The sequence below is a fragment of the Diuraphis noxia genome, unplaced genomic scaffold, assembly GCF_037042655.1.
Source record: "Diuraphis noxia isolate RWA-SAM2 unplaced genomic scaffold, SU_Dnox_SAM2 contig0003, whole genome shotgun sequence".
NCBI classification, from domain to species: Eukaryota; Metazoa; Arthropoda; class Insecta; order Hemiptera; family Aphididae; genus Diuraphis; species Diuraphis noxia.
This window is the reverse complement of record NW_028301713.1, coordinates 27,051,090-27,067,670: the sequence shown is the minus strand read 5'-3', so window position 1 is coordinate 27,067,670 and position 16,581 is coordinate 27,051,090. Positions and strand designations below refer to the sequence as shown.

The 16,581-nt window shown below is 29.6% G+C and overlaps 1 protein-coding gene across 1 annotated transcript in view; it reads right to left on the bottom strand.

Moving 5' to 3' along the window:
• robo1 (roundabout guidance receptor 1) overlaps positions 1-16,581 on the bottom strand; it is a 194,860-nt gene that overhangs the window by 117,031 nt on the left and 61,248 nt on the right. The window contains exon 2 of the mRNA XM_089221994.1: positions 34-375. Coding sequence (XP_089078120.1) covers positions 34-375 — 342 coding nt within the window. The remainder of the gene's footprint in view (positions 1-33; positions 376-16,581) is intronic.

Sequence of the window (16,581 nt, the reverse complement as noted above, 5' to 3'; positions counted from 1 at the left end):
AAAGAGATAAAAATATATTCTGAAAAAAATTACCTGCTACTTGAAGAGTCGCGTTTCGGCTCACTTCTGTACCGGCCACGTTTTTGGCAACGCACCAGTAAACTCCACTGTCCTGTTCTTTTTTGTTGTGTGCCACTCGCAAGAAAAACAATGAACCGTCCGACAGGATCACCTTCTGCGATGACCGGGCTCCGTTGTCACCACCTCCACCGGCCGCAGCGCCATTGGGTGGGATTTTTAACAGTTCTCCGTCTTTGTACCACTCGATTGTCGGCTCCGGACGGCCTTCGGCTTTACAGCCCAAAGTAATCGGCTCATTTTTCGGTACTGTTATATCGGTAGGATGCTCGGTGATTCTCGGTTTTCTGTATTGTCCTAAAAAATAAACGAGTTCATTCATTAAATTTCAGTTTATATCGGATTATATTATACAAATTATTCAACAAATTAATATGGAATCGAGATTACCTATAAGAAAATATCAACAAAGATAATGATAAAATTAATAACGAATATGGTATTTGGCCTTCTCCAATAATATATATTATATTTCCTACCTACGCGATAAAATGGTTACTACAATACGCACTCAAATAATAGAGTAAGTATTTTTGAGGGTTTAATTTTTGAAGGTTTTGACCAAAAAACATACATTATGCTATATTATACAAGCAACAGTACATTTAAAATAATATATATAATAATTGTAATTTGAAACGTCAGAGTTAGTAACGAGATTTTATGTTGATTATTCTCCTTTACGGGTAAAGTACAATATTTTTTAAGACAAATTCTTCATAAAAATTATTTTTATCTCTAATTTTCAGTAATATTTCAGTTTTAGAACAAAATAAATCTGTATACGACTAAAGTACCTACACCTACGTTTGATACTACTGATTTTTTATTGGCTGATATTTAAAAAATATTTTAATTGGATATTATAACTATACTGTCGTATTGAAAAAACTCTTACTCATGCAAAGTGCGCATATATTATTTTTATAATATACACAGTACCGTATTGGTGTTTTCGTTAATTTTAAGTTTAAACCATTTTGTGACCAAGTAAATTAAAATGTTTGGTTCATATTATATTTTACTGTTTTAGTATTTAATTAATTAATCCAACAACGATAAAACGTATAATATCAGCAGCGAAGCCACTCGGGAACATCTATATAACGATGAGCAATAACGCGATATGCGAGCCGTTAAGATATAATGCCCGGGTAACTCGAGAGGAAAATTATACTGTAATTAATAGGAACTATTAAAAACCACAGCAAGCACATATTATAAAGGTTGTAAATTTCGCAATGAGCTCTCATCCGAAACGATCATGCTCATTTCATAACATGCGTTTATAATATATACCTATACTGATGAGTTTGTACCTATATAAATACCTTACCTAATAGGTATAAGTATATACCTTAAAAATTAGGTATTCTGTTTTAAATAAAATATCAACATGTGTGTACATATTATAAGCGCCCATACAATTATATTATCATAGCATACTATTAGTGATTAACGAACGTATAGAAAATACAATTATAGAATAATTTTGTAATAACAATATTTAAATTTTAAATATTAAAATATTTGAATACATATAGGTACACTGCTGAATACGATAGCGCCGATAGGTATTACCTATTTACTTTATTACCGAGTTAGGCGTACTAAAAATTTGAATAAAAAAGATACATTTAGATAAAGGTGCTATATATAATGAAATCAATAGACTACCTAATAACTAGAATTCTAAACGTAATATTATTCTAATATTACAAGCAAATCTGCATACATCTATATATATATATACACATATTTAATCTTATAAAATGATATAACAACTAAAGAAGCATACACATATAGAGTTAAATTCAACAGCGCATAATAACTGGCCAAGTTATAACCATGCGCACGAATTATCATCAGAGATCTATAATAATATAATATGATGAATATAAAAATATGTGTTATGTGTATAATAAATATACATATATATCAAATATTTGCATTCACATTGAATACACTTTGATATTATACGTATATATTTACCACTCGAGAAAACATCGGTGCGTATTTTGCCGGGCTCTGCGAAGACTCGTTGGTGAACTAACTGTGTATATATATATATAATATATTGTATATACAGTTAAACATTTAACGCACACATTAATATATAGTATATTATTATATTCAAAAGTTCAAAACGTTGGGTGCATGCGATATGCGAATATATGCGACGGTAAAGTTCGAGAACGACGACAACAGCTGCTGCTACTGCTGCTGCTTTTACGAATTTATTATTTTATTCCCTTCGAACAATAAAAAAAAAAGAGAAAATTAAAACTTCCGATCGTAACTTAAATATTGAATATTAAAACATTTATACTGTTACTTTTTGAAATGAAACTTCTTTACAAAGGGCGCAATGACTATACTACACAACGCCGAAAAATGTTTAACCAGGTTTATGACTGAAAATTGTCGGTGGTACCAACCAAATAATTTTATTTTAATTAAAATGGTCACTCTAAGCATATTGCATTTGATCGATGTGCAAGAATGCCAAGACTCTATGATGTATATTGTTTTTACTAGTATTAAAATATTAACTGCCGACTTTTGATCTTAAACGGAGACTATTATAATTGTTAATTTTGAGCCAGAAAACTCGGAAATATTGAATACGAAGAAACCTCAGATTAACGGCAATAATAACTTGACTATTTCAACAACTAGGGAACTACTCGATCAAGGATCACAATACATGCAAATATGCAATTTTTACAAGATATCTTAACAACGTTCTATCAAAAACTTATATCAGTTATTTTAGTTACGATGGCCCGATAATTACTGTAGAGCCGTTATAATAATAAAATTAATTAAAAAGAATCAAACAAAATATAAATTATTTTTTGTTTCACGAACGTGAACTTAAAACCCAAGGTAAAACCCTGTTTGCATGAACTGAACTCGTTGCTGCGAGATAGTTGATTTTCTGAAATTCCCAGATATCATTAAAAACTACGAAATAAGTTTTACTTAATGTAGGTACGCTAGATTTCACATTTTTTTTTTTTTTAGAAACAGATTCGCCTTTACTAAGTAAGTTTTTAATTAAATTTTCATAAAGGAGGTGATTATTATGACAATTATCTACATTTCTACAAACGACATATATAAGTATACCATTTAAACACGCAAATCCATTAAAACCTGATTTCGAAAAACGTACCCACACAAAACGAGCGAAATATATAATATAATTTATTATAAATAAACATAAAAGCCCAAAAATTTACCTAACTATTATACTAGGTACCAATATAAATAGCCAACGTCGTGGCGAATGTATCGATCGGATCAAGTCAGCGGAATTGTTGACATTAACCAAAAGCAAATGTAATATTCCTATGTAATCCCGAAGGGGCACTATGAACACCCAATTTCTAGATACAATTCATAATCCTCTTAGATCGTTAAAGATGTCAGTGCGGCGTATATCATCGTTAGTTAGACCGTTTACGAGTCTCATCAAACATTAAACACAACCGTAAAATCTAATTGCCATTGGAGATTATATTTTATACTTCTATAATAGCTGTATGCGATACTTATCCGATGAAAAATTATAATGTCGACAAATATTTTGTTAAGACTTTATCTAATCCATACTAAACATGCCATTGATAAAAACAATATTAAAACGATGCGATGATGTTTGGCCATCGTGTGATTAATTCACAGTTTAAGAAAGATGATGTTAAATTAATACAGAATAAGATAATTTAATTTAAATAAGCGCCGGTAATTTAATAGTTAATGGACATCATTCAAAAAATAATATCAATACAAATAATAATTAAATTAATATAATATAATATACTATGGAACCTTAGAAAGTTATAATAATTTAACATTGTGATAATATATTGTTCTGTGAAAATTATAGGTACATAGATAATTATATGTCGCGAGTAGAAAAAAATCTTGTTATCACTCGATAAGATCTAATGACACTCATAATTCATACAATTCTGTAATATTATATGCACGTTTCAATATAATTGTTTGCGATAAGTTGTCTGTTCATCATAATATACGTAAGTAAATTATTTCACATAATTAGGAAATCTCAATCTCGACGTTTAATACTATTATTGGTATCCATGGAATAAATATAATCGATCCCAAAAGTTATGTATATATATATATATATATATATATAAGTTAGCTATAATTGAAAAATGTGAAACTACATGACAGTCGGACAACTCAGTTTATGCGATCATAATCTAGCAGCAATGCGCTTCGAAAAAATGATAAAATATTTATACGACTTTTCAATTTCCCGAAACTGCACTTAGTACATATACCACGTGCGCTTTCGGTCGGCAACATTATTTTAGCGATTTCAGCGCCACCGTAGTGCGCACATTAATTTTTATCGCTGCAAATAACTTCACTCTTTACTCCCGACCTACGTCTCTCTTCTCCGGAGATCAACCGTATTTCCGGAAGTGCATAGTATACAGTTATATCTATAGTCGTTTCCGTGTGTGTGTATAGGTTAGGTACATCCGACGGAATGAGATTTACAACCGTTAACGTACCGAGTGAATTAATTTTATTTATTTTTTCTCATCCTATGAGGGCATTTGGTGGCGTCGAGTTCACGGTCTGTTTGAAGCGATTTGACACTGCACAGCACTATAAAATAATCAGCTGCGATGGTTTTTATGCGAAATAATACTTCAAATTATTCGTCTTTCACGAGCGAAATGTCAATGCCGTCGAGCGCCGCAACGGCGACATCTAATATTTAAGGTCAGACAATACGAAATATAATAATGCGACGGCGGTGTACACGTCATACTCTCTCTGAGTCTCTCCCACCGGTCTAATCCGATTCGGCCTTTTGAGTTTAAATAATTGTTACGGTTCAATAATATTTATGCCCATAAGAAAAAATATCAATATATAATATTATATAGTTAAAAGGTCTGTTGACAGTTTTCACAATTTCGTTTGTATAATTTAATGAATGCCCGAAGTGCGACTGCTCTTCATCGTGTCATCATCCGTGATTTAATTATAAAACTAACGATTTATACCGCCGAAATCACTAACACACACGTCACGTCAAGATTTAATTATCGATTTTCATCCATGCCGTTATGCGAACGACCAGAGCCTGATTTAGGCATTTTGTGGCCTTAGGCAAGCGTTTATACTATATAGCCTCCCTGCACAAATGAGTTGTATATAGCAAAATAATAATTTATTAAAATTTAGTATTTACTACTTATACATTTTCACAAGCATAATAATTATAATATACATTTTTTTTTTATCTCTACAGGCTACAGATTTATTCTATTATTTATTAATTAATACATATAATATTAAATATTTATCATTGATATTGAAAACAAAATTTAATATTTTTTTTTTATATTATTTATTAACCAAAAAAAACAGGAAACAATGCATTTTTATAGGTACTTAAAATATAAATAATTAATTTTGCTATTGTATAATATAACTTTTCTTGCTTTTTTAAAGCATATATTCATTTATGATGTCATCAAAATTTCTTTAAATTAAAATAATATAGGTAGGGGAGAGTGTGGTAAGTTGACGAACTTAAGGATTGATTAATATTAATATTATTAAATAATAGTCGGAAAATCTTGAAATTTTGTATAAGCATTGTATTAAATATGAAGAATAACCTGTAATAATTTCAAGCTATAATATTAAAAGGTTTATCACTTATAAATTTTACAAAAAAAATTCTGAATTCGTCATCTTACCCCGTACTTGGGGTAAGTTGACTTTCCCCTGGGGTAAGTTGACTGGTGTATATTATTACATAGATAAATCAATGAAATATGGAATACATATTTTGTATATTTAATCTATGATAATATTAAACATTTTATAATAAATGACTCAAGGTAAATTATTGAATATTATTTTTAGTTAAATTATATTCGTATATAGTCGTTCGGAACACCTTCGATTTATTGTCAAACATACAACGATACGGTATAAAGTCTATACCACAATAGTTAATACTACCACTAATAATTACCATCGATTCGAAACGGTCTACAATTCATTATATTAAAGCTCGACAGTAATACATTAATAGTACATATTGTATAAATGTATTGTACAATATATATATGTGTGTACAATTATGTACACCCAACAAATCAAATTATTATAACAAAGAAACTATTAAATATTATATAATTATAATATTAAATATATAATTTTTATTGTTTTGAGATCATAATAATAATAAGTGATATAAAAGTATTTCGCTATAAAAATTCGTGCAATGCATGAAAATTAATATCAAACACAGAATATTGTATAGGTAGCATGGCACCTTTTTTTCCGTTTTCCCTCGTAGTATATACACACGCGTCTGACCTGCATTACTTATAAGAGTTATGTATATATATATACATATATATACTCATCTATCCGCCTCCTTTCAAAACGTTATTTTCATTATTCGAATACTTAGTAGGAATCACATATTAGTGGGACAATTTAGACGAATATACATAAAATTTGAAATATCCGTTAATTGGTGATATTTAATATTTTTAGGATGTACAAAAAATGGAAATTCAATGAATTTGGGAAAATTAATAAGTATTAATATATTATATAGTATTACTATGCATTTTGCGCGAGTAATAAGTAATAATTTTCAAAAATCGTATTGAATATGAAAAAAAAAAATGTCGGGAACTATAATATGAACACGGCTAAACGCATCTCGAGTTTTCCTATAATACAATCATATACGTTGAACGAAACAAGGCAAGGTAGGTATATAATGTTATGATCTGCAGCATATACCGTGCTCGCTAGAACGACAAATCGAATTGAAACGCCCATTCGTTTCGTACATTTTGAACTGGCTGGCATGCATGATGGACACCTACGAGTCACCGTCGTTCTCACACGTGGGCTACACACGTCAGGTCTGTATACAACTAACTGTTCGAAGTAAACGATTTTCGGCGTGTCTCGCCGCTAAGTATACACACAAAAATAACACACTATACATAATATGTATATACATGTATATACATAATATTATATATAGGTATATACCTAAACAATATTTTATAGTTGCGTGTCACGTGCATATTCGTCCCGAAACGAGACCGGTCAATTTGTTCCCGCGATCGTATTTCGCGTATATTTGTCGACAAACGCCCTTATTTTCATTCACTCACTCGCCCTGCAGATGCAGTGTTTAATGTCTTTTCGGGAAACAGCCAGCGGGGGGTAGGTCGCTACTGACACCACCCCTCTCTCTACCATCAAGGTGTGCAGTGCATATTATTATATTATATACGATGTACACCTATACTACATACTACAGTAACTGGATGCGTCTCGCACACGCGCGGAAGATTTAAAACCGTATACATAACATTATTATTATATTCAATATATTTATAATAATACGAGCTACGTCATGATTAAAGCGCAAAACAAAGACCTTGTGTATAGTGTAATAATAACGACAACAGCTATAATATATAATATGCGCGGAAAGTCGGAATTTCTACACTGATAATTATCGCGGTGCTTTTAATCATTAATTATACAACCGATGTCACACTCGATTATAATTCAGTAGGTATATGTACATACTTGTATATTGTACGAGAAAACATAAAATTATCACGCACGATCGAGCGAAAGTGCAATTCGAAGGAAACGTATATAGTTGGTATGTATATTGTATATAGATAATTATTGTGAACGATATTTTACGATCAGACAGCGTTTGTACATTATTTACACATTATAATAATCATAGTTCATACTGAGACATTGAGAATAAATTGCTATTATTATGTTATGTTATATTATATTATGTTAACAATCGTAAAACACGTGTATCACTTGGATATGAGAAAAATATTTAGTAGAACTTTCTAGCACGAAAGTTGACAACATATTTGATACAATTTTTTGAAAGTTTCAAATCGACTGCAGTTTAATATACTTTATACCTAGTAAAAGAAGAATGGAAATTATTAATTATTGTTATCCCCGAGGTACCTATTTAATATTGATATTTGATAGCATAAACTTCAATGACACGATATAATGGTTTTACAATATGGCGCTATTTACGCTTTTATTGTACGCAACTTAAAAGGGTGTTGAAATAATCTGAAAAGATTTTTTAGTATTTTTATCTGAAGTATTTTTATAAATTCCAATCAATGAATGTATATATATTGCATTACCGAGTCAATTTCAACAATACCCAGATGTTTAATAGATAAAGTGTCAGCATGTTAAGTTACGGTATTAAATAATTAAAAATAATATTTTAATACTGCATTTAATTAATTTTGTTATGAAAATATAAAAATGGTTGTAACCAAATATTCACGTGACTAATGAAATTATTTTGTTGTGACTAACGTTCAAATGAAAACACGTTCACAAAATATATGCAAATGTATAATATATTATTATTGTTTTACGTGAAACACAAAAATAAAGTAAGACGTTTGACTTGAATAGTTTTATAGAAAAAGTTCCTAACTACCAATTATTAAAGTTTGTGCGTAACAGTTTATGTTATTCATAGTATTTTTGAGCCCTTTCATAGTTTCGCGAATAATTTATTAAGTTGTGAAACATTATTGCTATCACGGAAATTCAACTATAATACGTCTTTGTCACATCAAAAATTAAAATAATATTATACACAAAAAAAATGTCTATGATGGGTTTATGCAATTAGGTATTACCTCGATTTTTTTTTGGTATTTTTTTTTTTTAATTACCAAAAAAATTAATAGTTAAGTCTGAATTTTAGAACTTCGTAAAAAACATGCAAATCTCATTTATGACTTAAGTGCTTTAATACCATTTCGAACTCACATAATATAATATCCCACAAACTGTGGTATGACGAACACAGTATGACAAAGGCAATTTATTTATCCTTTAGCGTTGATTAAATATTGTTTTATACATTACACATTAAAATATGTTTTACCTTAGGCATATAAAGATCTGCATAAAATTGTATTTCGTTAGATATTTGATGAAGTATACGTTGTATTCGTATTATGTAAATGAGAAAAAACTCCTCGATTGAAATATAATGATAAAAAAAAAGAAGAAAAAATTTTAACAGATAAATGTTCGTTTTTTTCTTCTATTTCACATGCCTAATATAATCATATTTATACTCACTATATTAACTGGACGTAAATTATAGTGGTGGCATTAGGAAAATGATTAGTAAGTTTAGATTACATCATATTTTATAAACATAAGAATGTTCACTAAACGTTGGTCAAACGAATTATATTACAGGAATTATTTTTTTTTTTTTTTTATTATTCCTCAGTAATGGTGTAAGAGATCCGGATTAATGAAGTACATAGTTTACCAATGTAAAAACAAAAATAACAAGTAGAATAACAGGTTTTTACATATCAATTACATTCAAACTCGTATATTGAATGGTAAATGTTCCTATTTTAAATTTCTTTTAATTTAATTTGAACAATATATACAATGGCTTGGTTAGGATGGTTCAGTTTTTAATTACCAAACTATTATTATACATCAAATTAACATTAAAATAATAATATATTATATAACTTTTGATTGTTAACAATTATTATAATTTAAAAATATACCTGATATACATATAATGCTGCAATACATACAAAAGAAAAATGTAATAAATAAATGTTTTGTTACAATATTTTGTTTTTGAAGATGTGCTACTAATACAAATAGAGTTAAGTACGAAGTCGATAGCTTAAAAGTTAAACTTTCAAAAGGAAGACTTTATTTAAAAAAATCCATTTAGTTTTTAAACTTTTGTATATTGAATAGTGTTTAAAGTAATATCAAAGTTTTGAGACGCAGGAAAACGGACAAAGAACATTAAAAAAAATTCAATTACCACACAAGATTTGTTTTGAACAAAACGATGAATGAATAATAATGAAAATCAAACGAAATTTTTCACCCTTTTTATTGAAAGAATTTTGATACTCTAATATTTTAACGGACACGAGTAAACCTATCTTTATTTTTTATAAACATATTTTCATTGATTATATGAACACGATTTTTATTAAATATTATATAAATAGCCAATTTATACAATAAAATGAAAATTTAAAATAAAATATCTAATATACACACATTCGACATGTAGGTACACCGGTTAGGTTATATCATTATATTATATTATAAATCGATGTTAGGAACCTATTTTATAGAGTACCTAGGAAAATTAAAGAACATAACATTTACACAATAAAAAAGTATAATATAACAATTATAATATCAGTGCAGATTATCGATATAAGTTTTAAGCAGTCACCAAACTGAAAAAAAAAGGAAAATCCGATAGTTGCAGCAATCTTTGCAAAATACATTTTATTCAAATATGAAATCAGAAATTATTAGACCAAATTTTAAACAAAGTGTTTGAGAGTTTCTATTGAAAACCAGCGGTTATGACGTCAAGTTTTTCTAGAAAATGGAATGTTAATTCTATATACCCTTAGGAAAATATGGCGGTTTATTATAAATTTATATCATAAAACTTTCGTATCGATTCAGAGTTTAGTCTATTCTCCTTAGATATATGAATTTACAAAAAAAAACATTTTTTACTATACCTTTATATTATGTATAGGATTTGGAGCGAAACTTAATCAATAACCGATTACGATACTAAAATCGGTTAAAATTGTAAGTGATTATCCATCGTCCAGATTGTTATAGGTAGGTTTAAAAATCCCAAGACTCCGATATACCTATGCGATTATAGTCTATGTAGCGAAACTAAAATATCATATAATTGGTCCCATATTAGGTCTTATTGTTCAAGTTATAATTCCTCTGTATTCTATATTATTATTGTGCATCTGGCATTCTGGCTGCACAACCGAATAATTGTTTTGTAAATCCTTTATGAGATAAAATAAACATTTATAATTACAGTGCGGATTATTAAGCAATTTCATATTTTATTTTTTATCCTTTTCACATTTTTGGATTTTCATCAGCATCATAATCTTTACGAATCATATTATCATATTATATATATATATATATAATAGTTATGGTAAGCTTATGGTATTTTTTTTGCACTTATCTGCATATTTAATGATTATATGATATCTGTACATATTTTGACAAAATTCAAAATTAATTGTATATTGAAGTGAAATGTGTTTATAAAAAAGGTATAAAATATATAAATATTTAAGTAAGTAAAAAATTTAAAAAAATTTTTTTTAATATTCACTAAAATGTAATCAAAATAAAGATAAATTCAGAAAGTATATACTCTATAAGTTAATTAATTTGTTATAAATTAATCTAATATCTTATGAATTTATACAAATTAAATATATAGTGAAAACTAATGATCAAATAAAAATTGTGCATTTTTCACTAAATCATTTTGCAGTTTATAAAATCGTTTTCTTGCCTATTTTGTTGCACATTTTCGACTACATGCACTTATTTATGGGATATCTTATTGTTACTTTTTATCGCATACGAATCAACGCTCTATTTATAATAACATATTAAACAAATATATAATGCCTAATTTATATTATGTATGTTTGCCCCCAATGAAGAGGACTTCACTCAATTTTACGAATTTATTTTGTTCAATTTTTACCAATACCAAACTAAAAAAAAAAAATTATAATCCGTAAAATTTATTTTTGTCCACTTTAGCGATTCATATACATATCTATAGTATAATATTATTATTGTGTTTGTCGGGTCCGTTTGCATCACAATATTTTAGTCAGTCGCAACTGTGACACCTACTCCATCGCCGTCACCGACAATGTCCAATACGCACCAATCGTTAATGAGACAGTAACAATTCATTAGAGTGACTACGGTCGTTAGTAAAACAAAAACGTTATATTATTACACATTTTCTGCATAATTATATGTTTTTGCGTGCGAGTGTTAAGCATTGCGGCAAGTACTGTAATAAAATAAAACGCCACAGTGCACACGAGTCCTGTAGTGTAAATAAACACATATTATAATACATCCCCGTACGGTAGTTTTTGCAAACGACATGGAATTTAAAAGAGTGCATAATACGTGAACAAAAAAAAGAAAAAAATGTGTTGGAAACCATGTTTATCGATAATTTATTCGAAAAAACGAACAAAAATAAAACCAACTTTACACCATATATAGTATATACACATATATATTATAACACAATATAGTATACATATATACATTTATATTATATATATGTAGGTAAGAGGGATTCGGCGATATGACGATGAAAAAATAAACAATATTTCGACGGGTTTTTGAATATGAAATAAACATGAAAATGAACATTTGTTTTCTTCGTCGAGCACCTACTATACACTATTTGGACGGTGACGATGACGTTTAAAATCGAATGTTTTAGTTTGAGGTCGTTAAATATCAATAACACTTACAGAAAGCCTTAAACTATATTATATAAGTATACATATATACATTTATATACAATAGCCTATAGGTAAGATATATTCCATGAACAAAATAAATTGCATACCTTTCTGCAATAATAATAATTGCAGTGTGAAACTAGAAAAAACAAAAGTATCGAAAAACAATGTAAATATTGTTTTAAAATAATCGAATAATAAAAATTTAGTAATTTTCGCTAAAAATTTTTTTTTTTTAATTAACAAATGATTAAACGCTATAAGTACTGTGTATTATATTAAGCAATAATGAATCAATAAAAATATATTTTCTAAAAAGAGCACAATTTTAACGAAACCAATTTCATTAAGTTAAACATAATAATACATTAATAACCATTATTATGTTATACAAAATTTGTTATCACAATATATATATATATATATATATATATATATACAAATACACAATAATTATGAATAAAATAATAAATATTAACTTATTGCCTGTGTATACAATAAGTACATAAGCCTCCTGAAAAGTTATTATTGGTAAACGACGATCAACTAAATAACTTTTGTATTATAAGGGATTCAAACAAAAGTTTAATTAAAAGTACTTATTATACATTTAATTTATATCGAATATAAACAATAAACGCATGTTAATCATTTATTTTGAAATGTAAATGACTGTTAAAATGGCAACACACACACACATATTGGTAAATTACAATTTTAAAGTTTTTATAAAATCTAATCGCATCGATGCGAAATACGCGATACGAGAATGGTGTATTCGCAACAGACAATATTACAATATACAATACTCTTTGAGCACTACACTTGTATACATATAATAACCTCTTGAACAAATAATAATATGCAGTACGTTCGTTGTTAAAATTAAATCATTAATATTTAAATTAGTATTTATGTTTTATAAATTTATTGCGAACAAAATACCCAATCGATCGCTGTTTATATAGTACGCGTATACACGACGATATTACCATATTATAAGTACCGATCCATCCACAACAAATATTTACAAAGGTGCACACGCGTATTGTAAGCAAATAATAATAAGCGTACCAACAGCTATTGTATAATATATGTACCACTGAACTATGAATATATTATTTAGTTCAGTGATAGGTATACTTACAATTATAATTTATAACGACACTTTAATGTTTAAATGACTAAAACCTCCATCAATATTTATGAAATATTAAATAAGATCGTGATGCGCGTAATGAATCTATATTATGATTCAGTTTAATAATTATTGCAATAAATAATCAATATACGATCTTATTAAAACGACAGGCAGTGGCGTAGGCAGGTAGACATTTTGGGTATTTACCTCCCCCCCCCCCTTAAACATTTATTTTTATTTTTTTTAAATAAACCTCGGCTTTTATGACCATTGGCATTTATGGTTAAATAAAAAAACATTTTTTTAAAATCTTTCTCTTCTTTACTATAAAATTCAATATACATTTATCAAAGCTTACAAATCACTCAAAATTATTGCATCGTAAAATGAGAACATATTTGATGTTATAAAAAAAAAAAAAAAAAAAAAGATTGTCCTTTAATAAATATTTATATTTGGAAAAACTTCCTCTCCATTTCCCCCGCACACGATTACTCTATGCCTGGTAGTTTCCAGTCCATTCTATCTTAGTCCGTGGTAATTTACAAGTACCAAGTTATCGTCATAATAATGGTCAACAAGCAACGTTAAGAAGTGGACTAGTGTGAAATCAGTAAGATTGACCAAAAAATGCAAAATAAATAAGATTCTAATGAAACATATCTGTGGCCAGGAAAGCATCGTTTAAAAAGTTCAAAAAAAAAAAATGTATTAAATTGCCCTATTGCTGATTACCTAATTGTCGACGGCGGCTTCGTCCCGCGTCGAATATTATTGGTACATATTAATATATTATAGGCAGGTATCGAGAAACGAAACAAATTTTGCGCGTAATTAACTCATATCATCTATAATACGCACAACAATAAATATATTATTATGCACTGCTGCTTGGTGATGGATGGCTGGCCGGTGCAGCAGACCGTCGCCACGAGGTGCAGTCGCATCGTTCCGAGAGCGGTGGCTATTATATATAGATGGCCCTGGGCGGGTATATCCGCATATAATATACCTACCGTCGGACAAAAGCTGCAAATCTCGGTGGTGGGGGAGGGTTTTTATACGTATAAAGCCCTTTCGCAAATCCACCAGCAATTAATAAACACGCCACGACTGGATAAACAGAGTGCGAGACCGCGCGGCTGTTGCCGATGTGCAGTGGCTGCCGCAGCAGGTACCCCTATATACCTATATATATATATATATATATATATATATATACCGTGGTTGTTAGGTGATATGGGTGGGTGGATGGAGGGGGTTCAGTGGCGTCGGGCGAGAGGGGAAAAGGTCCTTTGTAGGGCGCCTTTATTATTTCCTCCGATCTAATAATATATATTACAACGCACCGGAGCGGAGAGCGGTGGTCGCGGTCATTTCTCCGCCGCCGCTTTAAGCGCCTCGAATTAATGTGCCGCGACACGAGTTGGGAAACTCGATTTGTCGGGCAATAATGATAATAATATGTGTGCTACGCGAGTCGATTTGTCAACGGAATTATTTACGTAGGTATAACCTCCGCGTAAAATATTATCCGATGCGGTGGCATCAGCCGTGGGCGGATAGGCCATTTTTGGCCTACCGGAAAATTTTAAAAAGGGGCCCCCGCATGAAAAAAAATTTAATAATACATGATATTAAAGGGCCCCATTACCAAAATACGAAGGGGGGCCCACCGGGAAATGCCGGGTAGCCCGGTAGGCCTATCCGCCCATGGCATCAGCCGCAGATAACGTCCGTTTCGGACTAGAGAGATGTTTCAATTTGCGCCGAAGAAGACAACATAATTATGATAATAAGATTATAATATATGTACAAAATATCAAAATTATGACCGAGACAAAGACGTAATCTACAACTTGGTTTCGCGCGGTTGGTTTCTACATTATAGTCGACGGTAGATATGATGATGGGATTATAGTTAGGGTTAGGTATAGTCCGCAGAGGCTAAAATATATTTATTTTTCGATTTAAAAACTTTTCATAAAACTTGAAGTCATCTTGAGTGAGTGGGGGAAGGCTTTTTCCTTAAAAAATTGTATTTAATTTATAGACATAAACATAGGACAGTCAATGTCTATTTTTATTTATCTTCAGAGTACAGTTTTACACAGTATACACATCACGATAAATAATGGTATCAACCTTGAAAAGATTACTTATAATATATGGTCCATTCATTGAAAAAAAATCATAAAAAAGTTACTAGCTATTACAGACTATAACACACTTATTAATTTCGTACCATATTACAAAGTGTGTCGTATACCTACTACACAAAATTTTAATCCCCGGCGTTATACGTTATAACTATTATAATGTTATAGCTACTATTTTATTGGGACTCGTTGAAATTAATTTGTAATTTTTGAAAAGTGTTGATAGAAATACTTATTTATTTTAATACTTAGTTGTGATAGTGATTATATAATATTGATGTATAATCATAATTATTAGTGATTTCGTTTTTTAAATTTTAATGGTCTGACCGCATTATTGATTACTCGGAAATCGTTTATGAGACACTCATCGTATACCGTTTGTTATATTTTAACGGAAGTCTTTTATAGGGATCGAAAAACATTTTATCTAGTACGAGTGCACAAAATATATATTGCTGGCCTGAGCATACCTTTGTCCAACCCACGTCGACGGGGGAATTCGATTTTTGTATTTGTGAAATTAACGCTCTCCCGACAAACACCATACACTACGTGTCCATGATAATATACTGTAGTTATATTAACACGTAATATTATTACCAGACGAACATGAACAGACTATCTTGCGTTCGTCTCTATAGCGTTGATTCATAATGTTTTCACACACTTCACGATAAAGCTTTCAAGCGTATAGCACCGGCTCATTTCGTTTCGCGTTCGCTTTGAATCACGTACATAAACC